Source organism: Perna viridis, chromosome 1 (genome assembly GCF_037379345.1).
Source record: "Perna viridis isolate PV_CMFRI_1.1 ecotype Kerala chromosome 1, ASM3737934v1, whole genome shotgun sequence".
NCBI classification, from domain to species: domain Eukaryota; kingdom Metazoa; phylum Mollusca; class Bivalvia; order Mytilida; family Mytilidae; genus Perna; species Perna viridis.
In genome coordinates, this window is record NC_142445.1 from 56,614,533 (window position 1) to 56,625,310 (window position 10,778).

The window sequence follows — 10,778 nt, forward strand, 5'->3', positions numbered from 1 at the left end:
TTAAAACAAGAAGTCCTGGAAGAGCCTGAATCTCTCTCCTGGCAAACCATGCTCTATCTACCAAGTAAGAAATTGTATCATGCTTTGTTACCATGTTTGACAAAAAATTGCTGAAAAAAGAGCATCTACTGATGAATGATTTTCAGTTGAGTACCTAAGGCACTATGAAATGTTGGAATGCATTCAAAGTGTTCTTTTAGCCTCTGAAAAAAATTTGGGCAGGAGTACCCCTATGACCTGTTATCCTACCGCATCTGAGGGAGTAAACATTTGCTGAAAAAGAACATAGAATGAAGTTAAATCATGGCTATACAACATTTTCATCATCACTTCGACTCAGGAGACCATGTTTAATATATAAACCAAAAATTATTAAAAGCAAAGGAAGTGTATAAATTATTGGGAAAATGGCCACCCAGAACAAATTTTCGTCATCACCTTAGAATACCATGTTTGCGATGGTTACCAAAAATCATTGGAATCTGAGCCACTGGTAAAAATGGCCGCAAATTGGCAGCTATTTTGAAAACAGTCGCAAAACAGAAAATTTCAAAACTGCCAGTCAACTCAGAATGTCATGTTTATCTTATGAGTAGCTTTCATCTTCATTATTCTTCTTTAGTTGAGGATTACCTTTAATAGAAAAAAAACATTATGACCCCTATTTTTAGTAACAGTGGCCATGTTTTTCAACCGATAAAAAAAATTTTAACTGTCAGTTTGTGCAGGATACCCTAAGGAACAATTATGCCAACTTTAATTGTTTTTGTTGCATAGTTTCAGAGAAGATTTTCAAAGTTGTACATGTGAAAAACAACAAAAATATCTGTTTCAGGGGCCATAAATCATACATCGGGTGACAAATCATTTTGAAAATTTTGGTATAGGTCCGTCTTTTGATGGGAGCAATATTACCCCATCAAATTTTTGCTAAATTCAATTGTTTTTTAGTTATTTGCAAAAAACTGTATTTTAACCCCTATGGTCTATTTTAGTACCAGTGGCCATGTTTTTTAACATTTCAAAAATTTTAAACAATCATTTTGTGCAAGATATTGTAAGGAACAACCATGCCAAGTTTCATTCCAATTGGCTGGCAGTTTCAGTGGAGAATTTGTTTGAAAAAAAGCTAACAATCGAATGACAGACACATTGGCAGATGACGACGGACAGTGGACGCAAGTGATGACAATAGCTCACACGCCTTTAGGCCAGGTGAGCTAAAACCCCAATGTTTCTGTAGTTTGATTTAATGTTAAGAACATGATGATATTGTCTTAATTTCTATTAGTCTTGTAAAACCTTCAATATAGGTGTTAGAGTGACCTACTATGTTACTAAGAAAAAAAACATTCCTCTATATTGTATAAATGTTTTATGTTTCAGGCTTTATTTTTGGCCCATGGACCTGTTTTCAAACAGAATTTTGTCATAGAACCCTTTGAGAACATAGAACTATACAATTTAATGTCAGGTATCTATAGATTTTATTATTTCACATTTGTTATAAAGTTCAAATAAAGAGATCAAAATTGGAAAAAAAAGTAGTTTAGTATTTCTTAGTATGGTAAACTTTAGAAATATATATTACTTAATCAGAATACAATTGCAATTTAAACTTTAAAGTAACAATATGTAGTGTCATATCAGAGAAAAAATTTAAGGCCTCACAAAGTGAATTACTTGTGAATTAATTGTTTGTCCTCATGTCTTTATTTTAAGGTTCCTTGTTACCAGTTTTTATTGTCATATCAATAGAGGTAAATAAAACACACCTCTCTCACCGTTTTTTTCATGTCTACATAAATAATGTTAAAAGCATCCTTATCACAGTTTGGACAATAAAAAGGTAAAAGTTCCTCATTGGTTTTCATAAAAAAAAATGGTATGAAAACCAAGGTATTAACTTTAAAGAGCCTAATATAACTTTTTTACAGGTATATTGAATATATCTGCTGCTCCAAACAATGGTACTATTGGAAGTTTGTACAAATTGTTAAAACATCCTCCCAAAGATGTTCCTGACAAACATAGAATGAACTACTCAAAGAGCTTTTTAACACCTAATATATCATTATCCCCAGAATGTCTAGCTAACTGTCCATCATTTGCTGATATTAAAAAGGTAAGCCAATTATCCTAAAATTTAAAAATGTTTTTATTTACTTCCATAGAAGTTTGCAGAGATTGTTTTTTTTAATGAAAATTCAGTTGAAACATTGTTTTTATCAAACCTTATTTAGTTGGTGAATAGATTAGCTTAATCTTTCTTTGTATATTTCAGTCATCTTTTAACAAAAAAGCGGTAGAAATAAAACACACACCATTTGGTATTCCTGACATAAGCCTGAATTCAACCGTAAATCTATTATACAGTCCAACTCATGTCACAGGATATAATGTTAACTACCAATACCCAGTTTGGTCATCATATACTTTGGATAATAGTGTAAGTATTATCTGTACTGAAATCACAGTGTGTCGGGGATCATTTTTATACTCATACTCAGTGAGTGGTTTGATTGGAATCACCTTGTATGTCTGTCATTCCATTTGTCCATCCTAATTTTATTGCAATCCTCTCAGCTGCCTCTGTACAGATTGATTTCAAATTAGGTTTAGAATACTGTAGACTTATGGTGCAAGCCTTGTTGTCTGATGTCAACTTCCTGTATGTAGCACAATAATGCATGCAACTTCATGTTAGGTTGGTCATGTGTTAAAGCCCAAATTGAAATTCAAAAGGTGTCATCAAACTGAATGACAGTTGAGACAATAAAATGGCCCAAACAATTTAAATTATTTTCTTCAGGACTCATTAATGATTTAATAGTAGGGGCATTGGCCCATTTGAACATGATTCCAGAATGATCCTAGGATAAATGTTTACCTTCAATATACTGTATATATATATAGATCAGATAAATTTTGGTAAAGTTTTTGACATAGGCCTTGGAAGTGTTTTAATATTGAATGTACTATTGTTCATGGGGTACCAGTTTTTTGTGGTTTTTGTGGGTAGACCAAACCATGAAATTTGGTTCTCAACGAATGAGAGATTTCCACACTTCCATTGATGAGTATACTGAAAACATTAAAACCACAAATTCAAGAATCCACAAACTTGTGTTTCTTCCCTGATCCACGAAAATTGGTATCCATGAATTAAAGTACTTTCACTGTAGTTCTATCAGGATGAGTTACCAATTAAGTTTGAAATTTGAGTTTGATGAGACAATTTTCAGTGTTATGCCCATATCCTTCTTTGATATTTGCAGTAGGTATGGACATTATAAACTTGAAAACCTGGTTTTACAGTACTCCTTAAAAAGTTAAAATGAAACTTAATTTTGTGATTTCAGTCTTGCATTAAGTAATTTTATGAAATCTTGAAACATTACTCTGAGCCTCATTTTTGCAGACATACAGTTTAAAGTTATGGTATAAATTATATTATGATAGGATATCTGTATCTTTTTTCACTTCTTTGACAACCTGAAGCTGTCATGTTTAACATATGATAATAGTACAAGCATTAAATAAAAATTGTTAATATGACAAAGAGTTTACTGAACTGTTAAATTCTAATGTTTGTAGACATACACACAGACAACTGAAAAGAATTGTGAGTTGCCAGATGAAAGAGTTACACATTTTGCCACTAAGACTTGCCTTATGACAAAGATGTTACCAGATAATTTCACACCAGCCTCTTTAAGAGTATCAGGTAATAGATTTTAAGAACAGGAGTTTTAGTAGTTTGAAAAAGTGGCAGACAGAGCTTTTTAAAAACAAATACCTTTTTATGGTATTCTTTTCTTATTTAAGCATAATTGTATGTAAGCGGTTGGAATTCCGTTCCTCCACACCCCAACCTCTTACCTCCAAGCGCTATATTGCAAACTGCCCATTCTGACCTTCTTTGAAATCGGCAGAATTATAGTTAATTATTTACCATTTAAAACATTTTATACAATCTCTTTACTCTAACATGATAGAAGGTGACTAAACTTAAGAAAAACAAATAGCCTACCTGATGAGAAAATCCAGCAATCCTGAAATCCTTTGTAAAAACAGTTCAAATGAACTTCAAATTTCGTTTTCAGCATTTTGAATGTGTACATCCAGTTGATAAATAAAGTAATAATACAGACTTAAATTTGTGAAACAAAAATATTAAATTAACCAACAAATTGCCATTACCAACTTTAAGTTAGTTGTGTCAAAAATATATTGTAATCCGTAAAATTAGTGACCTAATTCAAAATGGCTGGTCACTTTGATAACTGTCTTCATTACAAATGTTTTCTAGGTATTTAACAAAAATTTAGGATTTTTTTGCTTGATTTCTGTTTAGTTTAAACTTTTTTTTGTAAATAAAAGACTCGAAATATTTTAAAACACATGTTAAGCTTATTTACATTTGCAGTGGTGTTCAGCATGTCAGACATTAGAGGTTAGGATGGCACCAAGTCAGAAAATAGCTTGCAATGCTACCTCTAGCACTGCTGGAGTAGTTCTTGGTTAATTCAATGTAAAAATGTCATATTTTTCCATTTTCAAATAAAGTTTTAAAATTATGTACCATTTTAAAATTTCTGTAATTTTATGGAAAAATAGGTGAATAAATTCTTTACTCCTCATGTAAATGATTATAACTCATAACTTACACAGCATATACTTATCCTTTCAATATTGTAGATGGACAGCAACCAAACTTCAATAAATTGTCATCGTTGTATGTGACAGTCTATAAAGAATTCATGACAGGTAAAAATTGTTCAGACCATTAGTCTTTATGAAAAAAATGAGATTATTTTCGTCATCCTGAAAAGTTTTTCGTCAATGACGAGTGCTAGAAAAATCACTGGAAACATACCATAAACGCTGAAACATGTAACAATTTTTGTTTCTCTCTTTTATCAACTTCTTGTTTAATGGAACTTTGAAATTTTCAATTAATGTAGTGACATGCAAAATTTTCTTTGCAAAAATCTTTGATCCCTTATAAATCAGAAATATTGCTTCAATTTGGTATCATATAAAACATGTTGTAAGCAATTTTTGTCAGTCTCTTTTATAAACTTCTTATTGAGCAAAAATAAGGAATGAGTCAGGATATACTTGGCATGACATCTCATAAAACCTTGTGTTATTCCAAAATATTGTGGTTTTTTTTTTTCAGAAGATGATGGCCATATTTTTTTTTATGTTTATTTATCATTCATATTGTGGTTATTGGATTAAATCAGAAGAGTTTTTAAATGTTTTGTTTCAAAAAGAATTCAGATGCATTTAATTTTCTGTGTCAATATAGTAGTCACAACTTTGATGTTGCTACATGTAGGTTGAATACATAGGAATATTACAAGTACATGTGTATAATTATTTCTTGTTAGGCCAAGTAAAATTAAATGGTAGATTCTCATCCAATCTTTACAAAAAATATGGGGTGGGAGGGAGGATTTAATTTTTTTTACTTGCCAGATACTTGCTAGTCTGAATTTAGATATAATCTAAATCCATAGCCACATCAGTTTCAGAGAAGAAAGACTTAGTCACTAAGAAATGGAAGATTTGTTTGTTATAGTATCTCAATACGAAAAACTGACACAAAAAAAATCCTAATTTTGAAATTCCCACCCTGATTTTTAGTTCACCTGGCCAGGCCAGGTGAGGCTATTGCCATCACTTGGCATCCTTCATCATCTCTAACAATTTTTCAAAACTCTTCTTCTCTGAAAATACTGGACCAATTAGAATAGAACTTGGTATGAATGCTCCTTAGCCGCTGTTACTGAAAATTAAATAAAGGGGAGAGACAGAAGTTTTTCTTATGTATCTCCAAAACCTTTGAAGTTCTTTCAGTTGCCAAAATAATCCTTATTATAAGGCCTACAAAAGTCTGCATTATATCAAAGTTGTTGGATGACTCTGTGTTAAGAGTTATTGCCCTTGAAAGGTAAAAAATGATGTGTTTTTTTCCTACAGTTATCAACCAATATTCTGAAAACTTTGAAAGAAGGAAACTTTTAATTGCTAAAATGATCCTCATGATAAGACCTACAAATTCTGCAGGGGATTAAAGTGTTGGACAACTCTTGGTCGTTATTGTCCTTGAAAGGTGAAAAATTATGTTTTTAGCAGTTTTCAGCCAATATCTTGGAAGCTATAATAGATCGAAACTTTCAATTGATGAAATGATCCTTATGATAAGTCCTACCAAAGTCTTCATTTAGTCAAAATTGTTGGACAACTCCTTGTTAAGAGTTAAAGGCAAAAGTTCAACCAGGTGAGCAATTCAGGCTTCCGGGAGCCTCTTTTTTTTTTATTTTTGTCATTGAGAATCTACTAATAAGTTTTATTTGGCCTGATCGATCTTGTTTCTTGTCTAATTTTGAGATTTCAGTTTTAGTTTATTTTTGTGGTTTCTTCAATATGCTTATTAGTAGCTACAGATTGATTTATGACACAAATTAATTTATCCGTACACAACTTTTAAACAGGAATATGGAGTTCTTTGATGCAGAAGATAAAGCAATGGTCCATGAAAAATGGACCTGTAAATATTATCACTGGTCCTGCTTTTGACTATGATTACGATGGACTACCTGATACTGCTGCTGTAGCACAAAAGTATGTAAGATTTAAAAAATTGGTTACTGCAAATAAATCATCCCATCTAATATTTGTTTATTTCACAATTAAAGAGGGGGCCAACTCACACTTTGCATCAATTGAGCTGAATTATTTCAATTCTTTCAAGTTGTGTATTTTCATACTTGTATACTGATCTTGAAAAAATGTATTATGGTATAGTATAACAATTTCTGTCTACCATCACCAAACATCTCAATCCATACATAGACATATTGTACAAAACCACACCATGTATTTTGATTTTTGTTTAAGCCATTCCAAAGTAAAAGACATTCCAGTTCCAAGCCACATTTTCCTGATAGTTACTAAGTGTACCTCAGGTGACATGTCTTCCTGTTCAGATCTCAAGACCATATCATTTATACTACCTAACATTCCACATGAAAATAACTGTCTGGTAAGTAAATATGGTGACATTGTCTAAACCTTAAATAGTGTGACATTGTCGAAACTTTAATTATGGTGACATTGTCTAAACCTTAAATATGGCGACATTGATTTTTACACCTTAAATGTGGTGACACTTTTTTAAACCTTTGATATAGTGACATTGTCTGAACCTTAAAGATAATAAAATTGTCTTAACCTGGAAAGAGATGTGAAACAAAAATTATCTTATTACTAATTTTTTTATTTATAAAACTGAGTATGCTTATTTTCAACTGTGACATACAATTTCTCACAAAGTTCCATGTTTATTCTGACTCTTTTTTATGTACCACAACTGATATTGTCATTGGCTTTTAACCTGTGTATTCCAAAAAAAATATTTTAAACTTTGTCTTATTTTGTTTTTGTTCATTTATTATTTTTTCTGCTAGTTTATAAACAATATGGTTTGTGAATGTTATCTCCCCTATTTGTTACTTCTTCAAGAAATATAATCGATCCTTTCTCATTTTGATTTCTCTTTTTTTAGAGCACAGATGCTTATTTGACAGATAATGAAGCTAGAATCAGAGACATAGAACTCTTGACAGGTCTAAAGTTTTTTACTAATCATAAAGACAATATACAACTAAGAACATTTTTACCTCATGGATTGTGGACTGTTTAAAAGCATTTCTGTGATCAGTTTTTTAACAGATGTGTGATCTTTATATTTTGTAGCATTATTGTATCTATTGATTTTAGTTTCATACACTTGAACAATGTAGAGTAGAATAGCTCCATAGTAAATGAAGATTTTGATGTTCTATTTTGTATTATTTACCTTCTACCAACTGCAGTACACTTCCTGTCTCCAGATCTTAATTGTCTCTGCATCTAAATATTGTGTAACTTACCACACCATAGTTTAACCGACCAAGACAGGTAACAGCTGGGGAAACTCTTTCAGATCAATGTGGGGTCAAGAAGTAGGTCAAATGGCTAATCCATCAGCCAAAGCCCCTAGTACCACATCTACATGTATGATTGACAATAGTAGTGTTACACTTTTATTTTAAAGGTACTGGCATTGATTTCACAAAAAGTCATAAGTGTGAAATTGATCATAAGTTATGACGTCACAATGCTATTTTTGATAGTGACATCATTACTTACAGTCAACTTTACTCTTATGACATTTTGTGAATTCAACGCCAGATCTGGGCATTGTTTCACAAAGCTTAGGAAAGACTTACATACACATAAGTACAATAGGTTTATTAAGGATATGTGTTTACGTAAGTCTTAAGAGTGCTTTGTAAACCGGTGGCCAGTTTAGCCATTTTTCTACTTACACAAAGACATTGACATCTTTAGTTGTCTTTTTAATTAGTCACCAAATCTGTTATGTTCAGTACATATAGCTAGGACATTGGAGCTAGTAGCTATACGTGTACATTGTAAATGAAGAATAGATAGAGTACATATAATTCTAAACTTTAATATTCATTTATCAATTTCAACAAACACATAAAATAAAAGAAAATAAATTTTGTCATCTGATGATATAGTAGCTTAGTGACAAAACTCCATAACATAATGTTGTTTTATTTATGGACAACAATTTACTGACTAGATGAAATAGAAATCTTTATCAAAATTACCATGAAAATTGTTTAGAAAGCTTTAAAATTTCATTTAGGGAAAAAATTAAACATTTTAATTGAGAAAAAATTGGAAGACATAAAGTTCAATAGAAGTCCTGCTTTTGACTATGACTACGATGGACTACCTGATACTGCTGCTGTAGCACAAAAGTATGTAAGATTTAAAAAATTGGTTACTGCAAATAAATCATCCCATCTAATATTTGTTTATTTCACAATTAAAGAGGGGGCCAACTCACACTTTGCATCAATCGAGCTGAATTATTTCAATTCTTTCAAGTTGTGTATTTTCATACTTGTATACTGATCTTGAAAAAATGTATTATGGTATAGTATAACAATTTCTGTCTACCATCACCAAACATCTCAATCCATACATAGACATAAAGTTCAATAGAATGACCCCCAAAATAGACAAGTTAAACATTTAGCATCATTCAATATGATTTACATTTTTATTAAAAATTAATATTTTGGGATTCTTTTCTATAAACAGGAAACAGTCCCTTGTGCCAAAAAAAATCCAAAAAACATACAAAATTGATACTTGTTTGAGAATATTAATAAATTTTAACACATAATATATATATATAAATTGCCATAAAAACCTTTAAATCCCTAATTGTTTTTATACAGAACCCTATATTCTATGTTTTGATTTCTTAATCCCCATAAAATATCATATTTTGAAGTCTAAATTAAAGGCATGAAAGAAGTTATGTTATTTTCATTATCTTCAAAATAAAATCATACAACTTGAAATATCACAGTTTTTTTGGTGGTGTATCCCCTCCAATTCCTTGAAATATGTTTAAGAAATTTCAGTCTTCAATTTCTGTTCATTATTTTAAAATGAACATGAATAAGACTATACTGTAATTATCTGTAACATTGGTAGTTCCAGGTGTTTGAAACCCTCCTTTTGTTAGAAAAATTGTAAACTTCAATTATATTTTTGGCAATTATGAACTGATAATAGTTTGAAATCCCCATTCCAAAATATCTGGATCTTCATCTGTGCAGGATATCATATCTGAGTAGCAATCTTTGTAAAAAATCAGACAGGTTGTGATTCATGCAAGTCAAAAACCCACCTAATTCACTTTCATTTCTTATTCAGAATCAGTTAAAGACCACATAACCGGTCACAGTTTTTCATTTGGGTATTGCGTTTTTGAGATAAAATCTCTATCTCTCTCTATCCATCTCTATATCTATATCTATACCTAAGGGTCTGAGAAATTCCCAATGATGTTAGAACTGTCAAATTTGCTATGAATATTTTTGGTCTTTCCCTCCGCAGGACTCGTACTGTCCTGTACTACCATACATCGTGTACTAAGTTACAGCCCTAGATTAATCCTACGAGGAGGAATGACCCGGGCAGCGAAAGCTATATTTTTATATAGCCTAGCTGGCTGAGTGGTCTAGGGCACTGGACTTGTGCAGGCGGTGTTGCCATAGATGTCACAGCATTATGAGTTCGAGTCCCACGAACAAAAATTTGCATCGCAAATTTGACAGTTCTAACATTGTTGGGAATTTTTCAGACCTTTCTATACATTTACATATCTTCCCTGTATCAATTTGATCCAATGGAGCAGTGTAGCGAATAGAGTCTGAGATGTTTAAATATATAATATCCCAAACGATGACGGTATAGAAGCCTGCAGAGAAGCTTGGGAATTTTGGACCCCCCTACTGACTGCTAAGTAAATTTACTCACTTTAGTTTTGAAGTGTAACAACTTCATTTTCAACGACGAACACTACCTCCAAATCAATGGTACAGCTATGGGAATGAAAATGGCTCCTTCGTATGCTAACATCTTCATGAGTAAATTAGAAAATCAAATAATTTCAACATCTTCATTGAAACCCCTCTTTTGGTTTTGATTCATCGATGATGTTGACATGAAATGGACTGAGTCGAAACAAAACTTAGACAATTTTATCACACATGCCAACAATGTTTATCCATCAATCAAATTCACCCATGAAATTTCTGACACTAAAATCACATTTTTGGATACTACTACGTTTGTAAAAGATGGGGAAATGTCAATGGATCTTCAAAGCAAAC

General features: G+C 31.6%; 1 protein-coding gene across 3 annotated transcripts in view; it reads left to right on the plus strand.

Annotated features, from left to right (window-relative positions):
• LOC148629500 (uncharacterized) overlaps positions 1-7,851 on the plus strand; it is a 52,865-nt gene extending 45,014 nt beyond the window's left edge. For all 3 annotated transcript variants that reach the window (XM_088552413.1, XM_088552423.1, XM_088552429.1), the window contains 8 exons: positions 1,387-1,474; positions 1,938-2,125; positions 2,285-2,449; positions 3,598-3,727; positions 4,702-4,770; positions 6,507-6,636; positions 6,913-7,057; positions 7,580-7,851. In XM_088552413.1, the coding sequence (XP_088408539.1) occupies positions 1,387-1,474; positions 1,938-2,125; positions 2,285-2,449; positions 3,598-3,727; positions 4,702-4,770; positions 6,507-6,636; positions 6,913-7,057; positions 7,580-7,717 (1,053 nt within the window). In that variant the 3' untranslated portion in view covers positions 7,718-7,851. The remainder of the gene's footprint in view (positions 1-1,386; positions 1,475-1,937; positions 2,126-2,284; positions 2,450-3,597; positions 3,728-4,701; positions 4,771-6,506; positions 6,637-6,912; positions 7,058-7,579) is intronic.
• The last annotated feature ends 2,927 nt before the right edge of the window (positions 7,852-10,778 follow it).